The following is an 18,237-nucleotide window of genomic DNA, read 5'->3' as shown; positions in this document are numbered from 1 at the left end:
ATTTGTTAAAGGGATAGTTCACCCAAAAATGAAAATTCTATCATTCACTCACCCTCAAGTTGTTCCAAACCTGTATACATTTCTTTCATTGACTTGGCTGTCAATGGGGCCCATAAACTGTTTGGTTACCCATATTCTTTAAAATATCTTCTTTTGTGTTCATCAGAAGAAAGAAATTAATACAGGTTTGGAATAACTTGAGTAAATGATGACAGAATTTTTGGGTGAATATCATTTTAAGTAAAAGCAGTATATGTTAGCAAACATCCCAACGCCGCCCACACTGCTGAGAGCCACATTTAGATGAATATGTATATAATAATCAAATAAACATAGAACAAAAATGACAGTGGTGAGAAAACGACATCATCTGATTGTAGCTATGTGGATATGTTTGCACCAGCTTTGCAATTTGACACTCCATTCAAGTTACATATAGGGCATTTTATACAATATATTTGCTTTAAAACAAGCCGCTTTGAATTTAAAATTACAAATTAAATTTCTACTATAATGCAGCCCGGTCATGTTTTTACTCTTGGACATTTGACCTCAATGGACTGAACAGAAGATTTCCACCTCGAAGAAGGCGGAGCCTTGGAGCCACACCCACCTATTACATCATCACCACAGACCAGTGGTGATGTGAAGATGTTTACCAGATTCCGGCAAGCTGTTTTAAACTTCAAACGCACTGATTTTTTTTCGAAATGACATCACGCCAGTTCTTTCTTTCATTTCAGGGCCTTTAAGCAGAGAAATTGGATCAATTGTTGCCTAGTAATTGCAACAAGTAAGAACATGAAACGTTAATGTACCCGTAAGTGCACAGACTTTGATATATATATATATATATATATATGATAACTCTTGTATTTCTGAATGCTGGTGATCATGACTTCCCAACAATGATTTCAAGAGCCTAACCAAAGTCAAAGGTGTTCAGCTTCAGCCAGCCTGTCAAGAAACCAGATACCAGCTCAAGGTATATCTGGTGGCTATTCCAGCCTGACATAAGGGTTTCCATCGCCTGAAGCAACCCACTCGCCATTCATTTTCTTAAAGGTGTACGTGGTCTTATGGTGTGGTTACATTTTCCATTTTCAGTGAATTTTCGCAGTCGCAGTGAAGTCGTTTCAATAGGAATCCGTGCAATAGGTAATTTTGCTTGAGGGCGAAAGATTTTCCCAATGTAGTTCCCAATGAGCTGTGCTTCACACATCCATACACAATTGACCTTTTGGCCCACAAAATGTTACTGCACCTTTAAACCTGTTTCTAAGTCAGTGGTTCTGTCATGGTACGGTGGTACTGGAAGGCTCTGCTTGAGCCTAAAGAATCTTTGAAAGTAAGGATTTATCATACAAACCAGCTGTCAGTCCATCTTTCATACATTCAGTTTGCATCCGTTATTTTACATCTTGATGCAGCTTATATCCCTAAACTCATGTGCCTCTCTTTTGAGAAGGACCTCCTTTTGCTTTGAGTCCTGTTTGTATTTTGGTTTTAAATCTTACCTTTATCATCTATGCTGGAAACATGTCTGGAAGAACACCCCTGCAGTGATTGCTCAATTTCACTTGACTAAACCTTACCTGACTCTTTTCTTTCTTTGTACAATTATACCTATTATGAAAAGTGTTTATCTTTTTTTCTCTGATGGAAGTGAAGCACATGAAACAAGGCATTGTTGTTAATCATCGCAGCTCATCAATTCCTGCAGTTTCAGTGCCACCGGGATACGTGTTCTCAATCAGAGCTTCTTTTTTTTAGTTGATCATTTCTGCTCATAAACAGAGAAGAAGTGATAAATTTGTCCAGACTTGTTTCCGTCTTGTTCTTTCTTGTGTTGTAGCCACAAAATCTTCTGTTTTTTTAACAGTTTGTTACTTTTAGTTTCCCCAATGTATTTGCTGGTCTCTGTGCCGAAACCTTTTGCATCACCATTAATCAAAAGTTTGATTTTCACTTTTTAACGCTTTGGCCTAGAAACATAAATCTCTTTGAAACATCACTCAGCAATATGATCATCATATTGAGATGTTTCTTGTAACTACATGCTTATTACAAATCTTCTCCAGTTTTGACCAAAATTAGAAGTACCGTCACACAGAATTTTTGCCACTGTTCCAAATTCACTCCTATAGAACCCTAACAAGGACAGCAAAAACAGAAAACAGTCTATCATAATGAAACTGGGTAGGCGTTACTGGTCTGATCTTGGGATGCATGGTATATTGACATATATTTTGTATCATGATATGGCTTATTATGATTATCAAATTTCTAAGGCTGCGAATAAATTAAACATATGCACTGCAGGTTTCAGAGTGAAGAGCGGCACTGTGTCCATTTACACGTGAGCTTCATCTTAATGATAGTTAACTAAAACCAAACAATAACATTTTGTTTCTTATATTTCAGCCAATTTGCAAGGAATGTCTAAAATAACAAAAAATATGAAACTGTTTAAAAAATATATATAGAGATTTTTTTTTAAAAGTAATAAAAATTACAAAAACACAATTCACTTTAACTAAACAAGAACACAAAATAAAATAAAAAAATTAAATTAATTTTAAATAAAAAATTTAAAATATGAATACAAATATAATAGTATCTTACTGTTGCTACAATAGCACTGGAGTGCACATGTAAAGAATGTTAATCTTATGGTTACGGAAAGGTTTGAGTTGGTCAGAAATCCTCACTTTGTCTCTTGTGTTTTTACAGGTACATGATGTTAATAGATGGAAAAAACGAAGTCTTTATGATTGACAGAGACAACTCGGTCTTTCACATAGCCAACCTGGAGTTTCCTTTCCGGAAGGATCTTCGCATCCACCTTTCCAACACGCTTTTGGATGGGGTGAGTTATTGCATGGTTTGAAAGCCTGATAATCGGGTTAGGAAGAGAGGATCTACTCTATTCCTGTACTTAATGGATGCCTACAGTTTGGCTTACATGAGAGGGTCAAAAATAAGCCAGTGTTGTGAGTTAATTCTTTAAATTTTAAAGAGGATCTTGCTCTCAAAGCATTTATTAGCTCACTCAAAACATCATACACAGCACTGGAGAAATAGCAAGTGTGGGTTTCACATATAAAGGTTCAATTAAGCAAGTCTTGATCCAGGTTTGACTTTAATTTGTTGCAAATTGTGTTGCTCCACTTAAAGGGATATTTCCCCTTAAAAATAGAAAATACCCCATGATTTATTCACCCTCAAGCCATCCTAGGTGTATATGAATTTCTTATTTCAGATGAATACAATCGGAGACGAATTAAAAAATGTCCCGGCTCTTTCCAAGCTTTATAATTGTAGTTAATGGCGGTCCTGATTTTGATGTCCAAAAAAGCGTATCCATCCATCATAAAAGTAATCCATACGACTCCAATGGGTTAATAAAGGCCTTCTGAAGCGAAGCTTTTGTGTAAGAAAAATATCCATATTTGAAACGTTATCCAACTAAAATAACTATCTTCCGACAGACGGTATCTTCCATACGCAGTGATTTATGTTGAAAGAGTGACCTCTGGCCCGACACATGACGTAATGACGAATACGGAAGTGCAGAGGATGGAGAAAAACAAAACACCGGTCACAAATTCGAAGTATAAAAGGAGAATATTTAAAGAGAAAAATCAGATTTCAATATAAGAGAAGAGGAGCTTGAGTTTGTTTGTTTGAACTGCAGGAGGCATCGAGCTTATGGTACTCCTACATCCTACATCGCATCAGGGGTTACTTCTTTGGCGTAAGTCGAATTGCTTAGGCCTTCTGCCGTAAGCTAGATATTTCAGTCTATGGAGTGTTAAATATGGATATTTTTCTTACAAAAACTCATGGCTTCTCTTCAGAATGCCTTTATTAACCCCTGGAGCAGTATGGAGCACTTTTATGACGGATAGATGAACTTTCCATTCACTACCATTATAACGCTTGGAAGAGCAATGATATATTTTTTTTATATAACTCTGTGTTAGTCTGAAAGAAGACTCACTTGAGGGTGAGTAAATCATGAGCTAATTTTCACTTTTGCCTCATGTAACTAACAGTAAAAATAAGATTCCATTGAAATACGATACTTAATCAAGAAATAACATAAAATATATTTTTATCTCAATTACGTTCAAAAACTTTATTTGAAATGAACAAGGAGCAATGAATAAATACAGATTTTTTAAAAAAAACATTAAAAAGGACATTTATGTATTATGACTAATATTATTTTACACGCAGAACGGACCATTGCAGACAATGGCACGGTGTTTCGTTTTGTGTTTCATTTTGAAGAGCTGCAAGTCATTTATTAACATAATGTTCTCTCTCTTAAAAGGTAAGCAAGTGTAAATGTCAGCATTATCATATATGTCCAAACGATTGAAGTCTGTCAGGTAAAACAAGAGCTTATGGATGCAGTTCAGTCTGTCTGCTATTTTATTCCAACCGTTACTCCTGATTGGAGGCTTCCCTAAATATTAAGTTTAAACTTAGTTGAAACATACCTCTACTTGTAATGGTGCAAAAGAAAAATATGTAGTTGTGCGTCAGTTGTAACTTAGGGCGTTTTCACACCTGAAGGTCTGCACCAAGGTCCGAGCGCACTATAGAACTTTACGTGACATACTTGCGTCCTGTCGTCATCATCTATGTGGGCTGCATCTTGACATTGATGGGTTTGTAAATGGACGTGCGTCTGACGTCAGCGTGTTGTCAATTCGGCGAGTAACTTCAACAACATGAATGAACAGACGCATATCGTTGCAACGGTATTGTTATTTTTATGGCATAATTACCTGCAGTACCAACTATACACAAGGCTAGTTCAAATTCGCCAAATGAACGTCCTCGTCGTGCGAACATTTTAAGCAATCATGTTAGCTCTTTTTTTGTGCGTTTTTTCCAGTTGACGACTTATTAACTGTTATGTCATCAGACCATACTTCAATTAAAAACCTCGTCTCCTCATCTCCCCATGTGCTACCACGGCTCATTTTTCCTGCCACCTTCTGTTTTTTCGGCTATGCGGGAATCACCGGAACTTCCTGTGAAAGGTCTGAAAGTCCGAACCATACAGAAATGCTTTCACACTAGAAACGAACCAAACCTTTGTTCAGTTTGATCCGGACCGAGACTACCTATTTTCGTCGGACCAAATTTCATCTGTTTGGTCTGGACCGTGGTCCGGGGTAGGTTTCACACCTGTAATTTTGATTCGGACCAAACTGGAAAGTCCGAAAGTCCGGACCAAACAAGGTAGGAGTGAAAGGGCCCTTAGTCCCCCTTTACATGACAACTAAGCTAAGTTGTAACTTACGCACAGCTGGTGCAACCGGCCTGGGGTGTGTTTCCCAAAAGCATCGTTGGCCAACTATGATCGCAATTTCCATTGAACTCTATTGGTAACGACGTAACTTGCGACCATAGTTGGCTTTGGGAAACGCACCCCTGGACGGATCAAGCAGGCTGAGAAGTGTCGCAGCAGCATGTGTCCCTAACCATAACCTAATCCTATCCATAAGTTACCCTTAAAATCAGAGGGAAATGATGTGGTATCACTGATGTAGAAGCACATAACCCTAAACTTCACATAAGCTGTAAACTTGTCCCTCAAATATGATTGGTTGATGTAAATGTTGATCCAGGAACTGGATGTCCTCTAATGTTCCAGCAATCCACGTCTCCACTGAGATGAGTCACCTAATCCAGCTTTTTAATATTTGATGTACTTTTTTATTTATTGTAAATATATTTATCGTATCTCAGAGTCCTGACACCACACCTGCTTTACTCAGTCTGTAATTGTTTTTAGTTAACTTTAATTTTAGTGTCCAATTATGCCTTTTTTTCTTATTTAAACTTCAACAGCTGGAAGTTCAAGGTAATCACTAACTGTGATTTAAATCTAAGTTTAAAGTAATGGAACAACAGGATTTAGTTAATTAAAGTTTAATTAATTTTGAGTTAATTAGGTTTACGGTAAAAAAAAACAAGAGTACAATGAGGCTTTCATGTAAACCTTATTTTAATTATTAGATAAATCACGATTTAATCTATGTTTAAGATCAGTCCTTTTTGGTGCAACCCACCCTAAGATTATTGTGGCTCTGTATGCCAAAACATCGATTTAAACATAAATTACTTCACATTTTGATAATAAATGACTTAAAATGTCTATGAACACGAGTGAAAAATGTTTTGGCAAGCTATTTTAGTAGAAATTAATGTCTCTTCGCTTCATCATGTGCTCAGACAAGTCTTAATAGCAATTTCACAAACGTGATGTGGAAAACAAAGAAACAGAAGAATGGTTTGTTCAACACCAAGACTGACAGGAATATCTGATAGACTGAATAAATAAGGAATTGATGCTGGTACAGTGTGTTCCTCTAATGAATCCCCAGACACCTTTAGCCGCTCGACTGTTAGACTGACTATAGGAGCGCAGAAGAAACTTCACTCTCGGTTCATCATTACAACTGTAAGAATCTGCAGCATGTATCTATACTCCCAACCTTATATGAAGTGATCCCATGCTCCAGACTATGTGTGTGCAGTGCAATCTAGTCTGTTTTTCTTTCATAAAAGTGTTTTTCAGTGTAAAGGTCAACTGATCAACTTTGCCACAGATCGGTGTTGACTGTTTTCATTATTTATTATTGATTACACTCTGCAGCACTAATCATAACTTTGGTTTGTTTAACAAATCCTAAATCTTTTGTTTGCATGGTTGAAAAAAAATTTTTTTTCGTTTTTTTTTATTGGATGGATTTATGGGCAGTATATGTGCATTTCTTATTGTCTTCATCTTTTTTTTTTTGCAGGAGATGATAATCGACAAAGTGAACGGCCAGCCCGTCCCACGCTATCTCATCTACGACATCATCAAATTTACTGTGAGTGCCTTTCAATAACAACAAAAACACTGTCCTGTTTGTTCTTTATTTAATTAATAATTACTGTTGGCAGTAGACCTAATGCAAAATGACAATGAGCAAGAACAGAAGTGTCTCACCCAGCAATTCAAATTGGCATTGTTTACTATCCATCATGCTTTTCCAAACCTGTGAAACACAAAAGGAAAGGTTAAGTGTAAGATATTGTCAGCTCCAAAAAGGACAAAAAGCACCGTAAAAATATAAAATCATTATCATAAAAGTAGTTCATATGGCAACTTGTATATCGATAAGTAGATTACATTCAAAAATGGCACCTTTAGACACGGCAGGCTTGAATTTATTGATGATCTTCCCCTGTATATTCTTCCTCTCAGCCAAATTATGGTTGTATGGCTTCAGACTACTTGGAATATAGCACATAAATCAAGCGGACTGCATACATATTCTTCTAAATTTATATTTGTGCTTATGCACAGAAGAAAGAAACTCATATAGGTCATGAAACGGCATATGCAGCCAATTTTACTTCTATAATTTGACAATTCTTCATGAAATGGAATATTTATAAAAAAAACTGCTTGGTGACATCAAGCGAAAAGGAAATCAATTGAAGTAAGTTTGATTTGTAGAGCACTTTTCACAACATGTATTGTTTCAGAGGAGCTTTAAGGTAAGGTGGATTTTCTGTGAATGTTTTCTTCCTAAATCGAAGCTGTGCAGATTTGGTGAGATTTCTCTTATTTTTTTCCTTTGAATGATTTAGCACTGCATGCTATTTCACACAGTAAGACCAGCAATGTGTATTAGGACAGAAAATAGAGTCTGTTTTGAATTCATATTGAATGGATGTCTATAAATTATGTAGTTCAGTTCATTTTAGGTTATAATTCACATTCATCTTAGTTTTGGCAGGGATTGAGTAGGCTAGATCATAGCATGTTCTTGCATCATTTTCTGCAGTACGCATTAAATAAATCCAGGCAATCGTCTGCTACACGGTGTGCACTTGAGACAGGACGCGTGGATTCGTCTTGCTTGGTTACCGTGCCGAAAGGATTTTTTTTTTCAAAAATGCAACGCTGATCCTTCATTTTTAAGATTGATGCCACAGGCAACCCCATGGATAAATATAGACGGCACATTAATTGAGCTTGTCCAGTGATGCTTGGGAAGACTAATTATTCAATTCAGTTACAGTGCTCATGTATGCATTGAGCTCGTGTCATCAACTTTATTTATTATGTTTTCCTTTAAAATATGAGTACATTAAAGACTAATGCAGATATGTCTCTTAAAATATTTTTGGATTTCTTATCCACAACCAGCGTGCTGGAGATTCTGGAGTGTGTTGCGTTTAGCTCCTCTCTGCACTGGTCGAGTGTGTTGTGGATGGGTTATTAAACTAAAAGTGCTCTTTTCTTTCTCCCCTGCAACAGAGACTCTGTGCAATTCTGTTTTAGGCTTTTTGAGCTTCAAATATTAAAAATATTTGATGGTTATATGTCCATAAAAATATTTATATACACAACCATTCAAACTTTTGGGGTTGGTAAGATTTTTTTTAAATGTTTTTTTATTGTTCACCCTAATAAATAGGTCAAAGGTGACACTGTACTTTGTCTTTTACAAATATGAATTGTATGTGCTGAATCATATTTATATTGTTTTAGGAAGATATGTAAATTTGCCAATAACAGAAACTTAGAAGCATATAACTTGGATGCTAGATGGTGCTTTGTTTTTTTAATTATTTTTAATTTGCACTATGGGGTTATTTTAGATATAGTCTTCACAATCGCACAAGGCAGTTTGATTTCAAAAGAGTTTGACCGTATGAGCGACCGTATGTAACAGGTGAGCTCTCAGGTTATGATGATGCAGGCTGTTGTATCCTCCTTCACTCTCTCATAACATTAGACACATTTTACTGTTGCAGCTGTCTGTCTTGTCAATCGTGTTGTATTATGAACGTGTGTTGGCAGCTTTTTTTATTGTAATTGTGAGCGAAGATTTTCTAGCATCACAGTGCGCAGCTGGCTTTTGCAATGCAGACACAGTTTGACTGCATTTCTATGTCAAAATAAAATTTATTTAGCAATTCATGTTCAGAAATATGCGAGAATGTGCTTCGTTAAACACAAAATATCAATTCATTATAATATACAATTCAAAATGGCAGACTCCATTACTACAGAAAACAGAAGCCCAACTACAGCCAACATGGTTGTAAAAAAAATGACCTGTGGTAGAGCAAAACCAAGCGGCAACCGCTCTCTCTCTTGAATCCAACCCGGAAAAGACTTAAACTGCAATTCCTCGACTGGCCGCTAGAGACAGGCTACAGAAGAGACTCGATCCCATTAACCCCCATGTTAAAATGCCCAACTCTACAGCAGATAAAAAATATGTTTACAGCCTCGTACAAAAGGTGGTTTTAGTCTATATAGCTAATTTTGCCCTCATTAAAACTGTGATGGGGGTGATTTTTTGTATTTTTATAACTCATCCGTTTAAATTATATGAAGCCTTACAGATCTGTATAATTAAGGGCGTGGCCACTTGAGTGACTGGTGGATTGCGGCTGCTTCACTACTAGCCGTTTGTCTGCTGTCTTTTAGCGTCACGTCACCTCAGCTAATCTTGCCTTTTTGCCCATTTACGGTTATCTTGACACGCTGCCAACATGGCGACGGCTGGCTCCGCCCACTTTGGGCTTCAGAAATGCTCTTCAGAAACCTATGGGTGACATCACGGACACTAAGTCTATATTTTTTTATAGTCTATGGGTAAAACCAATAACAAAAAATGACAAAACACGAGGGAAAAATGGATAAAAGATTCCAAAGACTAGACTAGACTTACCGGCAACGGGAAGCATGAGTAGGGAAACAAAATGAACCAGCAGAGAAAACAAAAGGGGAGTTCATAGAAAAAGAAATGAGGAGAGTAACAACGGTGGGCAGAAGGGGCAAATAAACTAATAATCAGGTAACAAGAAGACGGGGTCAAGACAATGGACAACGGAGCACATGGTACATAGAAACAAACAAAACGAAGCCATGTGCTCACACAAAACATGACACAAGAACACAGCCAATAAGAGCTCTCACCGACTGCGTGTCCACACAAAACATGACGACGATGAAAAACATGAGCCGCGTGCTGACCAGTGAACACCGAAAACACTCAACCTGTGCGCTCCCAACAAAAGACAAAACACGCAAGCACACTAGACAATGTGGACAATTTGGCAAGGTCAAGCTCCACTAAATTTCACTTGTAAAATATAAGCAGGTCATTGTATAATATAGCTTTCAAAGATAATAGCCCCTGTAGTGTGAAGAGTTAAGCTTCTCCTCTTAGACGTGTGTGGCATATGGTATGAAAACAAAGGATTGTGGCGTTCCTCTTTCCTTGGCCAAGACTTCCTGCGGGTCTTATGAATCCTCATGCTGTGTTCTGGCCTGTTGTAGGTCTGCTTCTCTTGTGTCTCCCTGTTGGGCTTGGCAGGCGATACCTTACCCCTGCCTTCTCATGAATCAGTGTTTCCAAAAATACAGTTGCATCTTGATAGGAGGGATCTTGAGGGATAGTGGATTTTAATATATCATTTGTTCTCGCACATCATATTGATAGTCTTGTAATATACCAGGTTGCATTGACAGAACTTGCATTTATATGTGCAGATTCGACTTCTGTTAAATGTCTCAGTGACTCTCCGCCTCCCCAGACAGCATTTTTAGGAATCACAATCATGCGACACAAAACCGGTTCCAAAAGTTAAACAACATAATTATGCCATTTTCTGAGCAGGGCTGTTTTCTCTGAGGAAGGAAAGGACGCAGTGGCATCTCAGGAAAATTCAAAATAGGAAATAATTGACACTACAAAAAACACATTGCAAAAATAAGACTTCAAATGGTGTGTAAAGCAGTTATTTTTCAACAGCAGATAAAGTTGCAGAGGAAACCAGCGTCTCGTTTTCCTCTCTCAAGCTCATTGCGTTCTCTTTGAGGTCCTATAACTGACATGAATATGAGGGTGGAGCGGCAAAATCCAGGAGAGAAGTCACTTGAGAGGAAGCAATGCCTGGATTCTTCCGATGATTGGTTGTTTGCCGTCATTGTGTCAGTAGAGTGATGGCAGCCGTGTTCATGTGTGCGAATGGCCTAAAAGTCTTTAAAAAATCCTAAAAATATGTATGCAGCACAACTGTTTTCAACCCTGATAAATGTTTCTTGAGCATCAAATCATCATATAAGAATGATTTCTGAAGGATCATGTGACATGACTGGAATATATGTTATAGTTATTTTTAATCGTAATAATATTTCACAATAATTACTTGATCGAAAAAAATGTATTTTAAATGCAAAAATGTAAAAAATGTCAAATATATATACACAAATATTTGTACTGCGAAGGGCATTCATAAGTGATATGATAGTTTTCTAATTTTTTTTTTTTTTTTTTACCTTTTTATTAGATAAGACAATGATGAAAGGACATTAAACTGGGTGGGCTGAGAAATGACACGGGTCCGAATCAAAGTTGAGTTATCTGCACATAAACAATATAATACAGTGCATCAGAGTATGTGATAGTATGTGACAATAATGATTGCTTTCAAATTTACACAGGTTTAAACTTATAGCATATTAGCCTATGGAAATACGTAGGGGCCATTCACACAGAACGCAGTTGCATTTAAAAACATGAAACCGGGCAGTTGAATGGTCTGGAGATGCGCTTTTTTAAAAGTTCAATTTTAACTTGACACGCCATTCTTAAAATGCCAAGATGCTGCAAAAGATGCTTAGAAAGGGTGGGAAAAGATGGGGGGGATTGTAAGACTGGGTGAACGGCTCAAGAGTCTGGATCAAGGAAATTGATACTTCTGGTTTCTGTAGCAGCATTTAATTGTTTAACAATACAGCCAAAGACATTAGTAATAATTAAAATGATTATTGATGTTTAAAATACATTTTAATCCAATCTTTCCGTGTTATTGCAAAGCACCCATTACTCCAGTCTCTGAAGAAAACATGGTATCATCTCACCCTTAAAACATGCTAATTTGGTGCTGTGCTGCTTTATTAATATCTGCTCAGTTGATCGGGCTTGTGCAGCACAAGAGGAGGAAGACTTTTTTTTTGAAGAACAGAATTGATTTGATTTAGTCATTTGTAAGCAGTCTATGGTATTACTCTGTTTAATGCAACCCTGAAGAATTGGTTCCTTTAAAAACTGTTTCAGTTATTCTAAACTTCAACAGTAGAATAGATGGAAAATATTTAAATAGAAAAAGTTAAATTACAGTACAAAAAAACATGCTAAAACTATTTACATGGATAAAGGGTTACATTTTACAGGTTTTGGAAGCCATTTGCTCATCTTAGTACAAGTAACAAGTTGTTCACTTGCTAATGAATTTGATGGATTTTCTGGACGGTGCAAACAACTACTGTTGCACTGGGTCACTGTGGGAGATGGTCAAATTTTAGATGAATTAAGCTACTGAATTATCCCTGATTGCTGTTGCTGGTGTGGCGTTTATAGCTGAATAAAAAATAAAAAAGAGAGATGGTTCTGAAGTATACATATGCTGGATTCTTAATACAGTACAAAACATTTTTTGCTAGATTGTTCATGAGTCCTTTTGTTTGTCCTGAGCTGTTAAATTGCTCACTGTTCTTTAGCATTTAGGTTTTATAGCATGTTCTGCATATTTCAACCCTTTCCAATATTAGCTGTTTCCAACCAAAATTGAAAATTTCACTTATGTGCAAAATTGGACTATCTTATAAAACATTTGCAAATAAAGCTTAGTTTCCATCCCATGTGTTCAAGAGAACAAAGTCGTCACTTCCTGGGAAATTGGAACACAATATCTGGGTAACACTTTATAATAACTGCACGCTCTTAATCATTCGTTAAGCATTAGTAAACAGTTAATTCATCATTTATAAAGCATTAATAGACATTAAGAAGCAGTTTGTAAATACAGCTATAAATGCTTTATTCTTGATGTAAGCATATCTATAATTTGTTTAATAATTGTATTTTCATACTTTATTAATGATCAATATAATTTCTTAATGAAGTATTGCACTATTTACAAACCAGTTATTTAGTTGTCAGTGATTCATAAGATCACTTAGAAAGTGTGAGTAAATGATTAATAAACTATTTAAATGTACATTCATACATCTTATTATTCAGACATATAGTAACAGTTACTTAGTGTGTTAATAAATGCTTTATTAACATATATTTCTACTGTAATTCAGGGTTAATTCAGGTAGTTATAAAGCATTTAGTAGTATTCAGTTAACTATTTTTGTGAGCTCATCTAAAGTGAGGAGGACTATTTATGCCTCGTAAAGGTTTTATAAAGGAGATTTAAAGGCGCAGTTAAATGTTTTTATGTTCTGTATCGTTGTGTTTGTTTCCTTTTTCTGTTTAGAAGATAAATGAGCCTTTAAATCTCCTTTGTAAAAGCTTTACAAGGCATAAATAGAATTAGTTTGCGTCCACACACCTGACATGTTTATCTGTTGCCGTTATTCCTGCACTTACTGTACTTGCATGTTCATTCATTGACATGTCTCTGTCGTTCTCTATCTCTCTCATGCTGGCACAGTCGTCAGCGTTGTTGCTCGATAGAGATAAGTTCTTTGAAAATTCTGATGTTTTTCATTTCGACACTCGTTTGTGACGCGGACAGCTAATCTTTGCTGTCCCCCTTCGAATTTTTGCACTTGTTTTTTTTCCCCACTGCAACTTTGCAAAAAAACAAAAGATGTGATTAGCTACTCATCACAGGACATGCAGGTAAAAAGGCTCGCAATTTTTAATCATAACATGTAAATTTATATTGTCGCCAGTTCCGATCTCAGCAAAAATATCACTCGCAAATGAACATTTTTGGTCCGACAGTTTTAGTCGCATTATGGAGCCCTGGTTATGTCCTAAGTTAACAGTTGATAAAGAAACCGGATGTGCGCCAGTATATTCGGCCTGTGCATTTGGTCTTAAAGTTACTGCAGACTAATATTCCTACTGTTGTTTATGTTATTAATGTTAATTTATGACAGCTTCTAGGATAAGTGTGCCGTGAAAAGTGTGAGTACCAAACAGCATCTCCAGTAGCTCCCTTGAAAACCAGACCAAAAACGTTACGTGCACCCTTGATTAAAGGATTGTTTAGCAAAATATTGATTATTGCAGAATTGCTGTATCGTGGTATTAACGGTATCGTGAGCCGTGTATAATATCGTGAGGTTCACTGTGATTCCCAGTGTATTACTGAGCACCTCAACCACATAAAAAAACACATTAAAAAAATCTAGTGTCATGAATATAGCTAACATCTCAAATCCAGTGATGACTAGTCTAGTCCTCACTGTAAGAAAACTGTATCATGTAAACACTCTTTCCATGTGAACTGATTATTATTTGCCGTCAGATTTGCGTTTGGACTGGACTAGAATCTTTCAACACGTCCACCATCTTAGATTGAGATGCATCTTATTAGACAGCGAGCGAGGCAGACAGCATCAGCTCCGGCCGTGTTTTGCCATCTGGCATCTAATCTTGTGAAGCCCAGAGATACTTTCATTTCTGGTGTTCAAACACAACGTCTTTGCCTTTCGAACACACCACATGGCACTGAACACCCCTCATCCTACTGTATGATAAGTGAGAGGCTTTAGAAGAAGAAACCGAGGACAAAGCTGATTTGGAAGGCAAATTTTAGATTTCTGTAAATAGTAGTGGGGTCTCGAGTGGTAAATGCACTCAATGCGTCAGCACCACTAAATGCACCAAAGCTCCCAGGGGCCCTGCTGTTCTGCTTCATATGGCAGTCTCTGGCCCAGCAATGCTGAATGAACAGCTCTTATTTTAAAATACCTAATCTCTTTGTGTTTTCTTGATGATTTAGGCTTAAAGTTTCCTACCGGTTCTTACACTCTATTCCTGTAGTGATGATTTGTGGCCTCTGGGATGTAGAAGAAATGAAAGCTAATGGTCCTGTCTTTTATTTTCCTTATTACACTCCTGGATGGATTGTGCCTGCTGTTAGTGTTATTTTCACACACTGTTGGAGTTGTTTCATCCCCTGGTTCACAAAAGGAAATATGCAAATGAAGTAACAGTGCAAACACGCCCATGAAATTAGTGCTGGATGTAAATTTCACAACATCATTCCTCTTAGCAGACTAACATAGCAGACAGTTTGATGTTTCTGTGAGGTTTTCAGCTCTTCTGCACCTCAGATGTATTGAAGAAGGTTAGTGAGATCATGTGTGGATGATCCCAGTGTATAGTTTGCAGCAAAATGCCACTCTATTAGATGGTCTCTGCTGTGTCAGAACTAAGGTTGTTTGATACATGTGTTTGCTTGGTTCTGCAAAGATATCATCAGATAATGTCATCTGAGACCTACTTTTACCGACTGCCGTTTACAACTAATCAAAATAAACCATTTCAATGTATTGATTATTTACGTGGTTTTCGATCCTGGTCCTGGCGACCCACCGCTCTGCAAAATTTAGTTTGTCTCTCTTATCCGACACAATCAGTTCAGTTCACGGAGATATTTCCCAAAGAGCTGATGATTTGAATCAGGTGTTAGATAAATATTTGTGTATCCGATCCCCTCATGTCACGATTCGATACATATCTCAATACTGAACTCACGATTCGATATTATCGCGATACTCCAAGACATATGGTAAAAAATACACTGTTGATTAACATGCTAAATTTGATTTTAGATTGTGTGTGTAAATGAATAGGCTTGGACCTAATGCACAGGACAATAGAGACACCAGAATAAAAATATTCATGATAGGGTTGTGCCGATAGACGATAGTATCGTGTATCGACGATAGTCTGAGATTTCGCCGATGGCAGATGCTTTTGACGATATCAAAACGATAATTGGTTTTACCATGAACGTATTAAATTATTATTAGTAGTATTATTATAAAGCTAGTATTGTTATTAAATTTATATTAGGAACTACAATTAATTTGCCTTGCCTAATTCATAACGACATCACCGCATAGCCTAACACTTGCGACAACACCGACACACGCTTATGAGGACTCCTCTAAGAAAATGTTTTTAAAACAGAATGAAAAACTAGGCCTACATCCCACATCAAAATTGATTTGCAGGGTGATCCATTCACAAATTGTCAAGAGTGCTTGTTTTAACAGACGCACACATATCTTATACAGATCCAAGATGAAAACGGCATCGTTGTTCATCAGTATTTTGTTTCCATAGCACATTAACAAAATGTTTAATGACACTAATAACACTAAAAACAATATAATTCAATATTTATAATAATAATAATAATAATATCACTAAAATTATATAGGCCAGTCTTTAGTTCACGAACACAGCACAACTCTGCCATCTATGAAAATCAAAAGCAGTTTCAAACACTTGTTTAAGAAGAAATATTCTTCTAATTTTTTCACTGTCACCATATAGGTCCACAAGAGAAATATTAAGCCAGTAAATTAAAATAATCGCCGTCGTCTCTGAGAGAACGCGGCGTTAATGCAGCAACAGATGTTGAAAGCTCTATCAGTTTCTACTTTCACTTTCAGAGAATGAGTGCGTTTACATGCACGTTCCAACACGATTATTCTGAATAAACTGACAATGCATGTGGTCATGTAAACGCATTAACCTGTTTTCCTTTATCGGAGTCAAGTCATAAGTTTAAGTATAAACCGATCGACTTCTGCCGCTAAATTTCCCGCTGACATGTTGAAATACTCGAGTCAGATACAAAAATGATTAGGATCTTTTTTTTACCTCACTATAGGCTACTACAGGGAAATAACCTGATAGCCTAGTAATAAACACTCCACCTTTGCTAGCAAAATTAAAAAAAATATTCTCATATAAAATGAAGCAATAAAACAAGCAAATTAATGAGTAAATAATCAAGTTAATAATGAAATAAGTAAGCCCTGCCCCCTCACGATAATATCGTGTATCGCCGATCTCACAGGCTGACGATTGGACGATATGAAAATGGAGCATATCGCACAACACTAATTCATGATTCTGAAGCTGAAATTACTGAATTATTTTAGACGAATATGCTTGAACTCTATCACAGACTAGATATATTTAAAATAATGTAGGCCACCTTTTACACAATTATTCCCCTATTGCATTATTATACATTAAATTCAACATTATATATAGTAGTATAATGTAGTACTGACACTAAAACTCTGTAAACTTGAATTTTTTCTCACACAGTCATTTTTATTTTGGGTGAACTATCCACGATACATATTGATGCATTTTTGTATTGCGATATATTTTGACATGATATATTGTTACACCCCTAAAATCTAATCTAAATTATTGACTGTCCACATTGTGTATGTGGCGCGCTTTAATTTTCTGAAATATCTGAATTGGTTTCTATGGTAATGATGAAAGTCACACAAATCACACGAAGTCCAATCAGAGCAGTCAGACTGTAACTGATTGAAATTCAATTTGAATAGGATTTCAAACCAAATATGAATGTAGCTCGAAAAGGATTTGTAAATATCGCATTTCGTAAGAATTTTTGCTGTTCACACTTGCTGAATTTGATAGGATTTCAATTAGATTTGCAGGAAAATCACATTTGGACCGATAGATTAAACGTATCCTAAATGTGCAGAGTGGTGGGTCTACAGGACCAGGATTGAAAACCACAGGATTATTTCAATTTAATGCTTGTTTAAATGTACTTTTAATTCACCCACTGCTATGGGAAGCATTATTATTACTTAAGAGTCAGTGATTTGAACAAACCACTAACCTTATGTATTAAACATAAGGTAACTTGTCTCACATCATTCATTAAAATAGTAAAGTGCACTAGTATAGGAGAAGGGAGTTCTTAATACATAAATTATTGTCATTTTGAACAATTTTGCCAAAACATTGGAACATTTTATAAAGGGTTTGACCATGTTTATGTGGGTTGGGTGCAACGACAAATGCAAATACTTTATTGAAGAAAGCAGCAGCTTTATTTTTAGAGCAGGTGTTAACATGTTAATAGATTTGTTTTTGTTTTGTTTTATTCATATATGTCCACATTTTCATGTCAATTTTACTAAATTCTGCCAAATTTTTAAGAAAGTAATGTTTTAGTCAGCAAAAATATTAAACTGTAATAGAACTATAACAAAATAAGTGGCTATATACACTTCTATTCAAGGTTTGGGGTCAGTAATAATTTTTTATTAAAAAAAATGTATTCATGAAGGGCATCATTTTGAACATAAATACTTTTACA

General features: G+C 36.2%; 1 protein-coding gene across 1 annotated transcript in view; it reads left to right on the top strand.

Annotated features, from left to right (window-relative positions):
- rngtt (RNA guanylyltransferase and 5'-phosphatase) overlaps positions 1-18,237 on the top strand; it is a 118,615-nt gene that overhangs the window by 35,598 nt on the left and 64,780 nt on the right. Inside the window, exons 9-10 of the mRNA XM_077219653.1 lie at positions 2,734-2,869; positions 6,828-6,899. Of these exons, the coding sequence (XP_077075768.1) occupies positions 2,734-2,869; positions 6,828-6,899 (208 nt within the window). The remainder of the gene's footprint in view (positions 1-2,733; positions 2,870-6,827; positions 6,900-18,237) is intronic.

This window comes from Siphateles boraxobius, unplaced genomic scaffold (assembly GCF_051911475.1).
Source record: "Siphateles boraxobius isolate OS27281-9 unplaced genomic scaffold, OSU_SipBor_1 8, whole genome shotgun sequence".
Classification (NCBI taxonomy): Eukaryota; Metazoa; Chordata; class Actinopteri; order Cypriniformes; family Leuciscidae; genus Siphateles; species Siphateles boraxobius.
The sequence above is the reverse complement of the archived record's forward strand: the minus strand, read 5'-3'. Positions and strand labels throughout refer to the sequence as shown.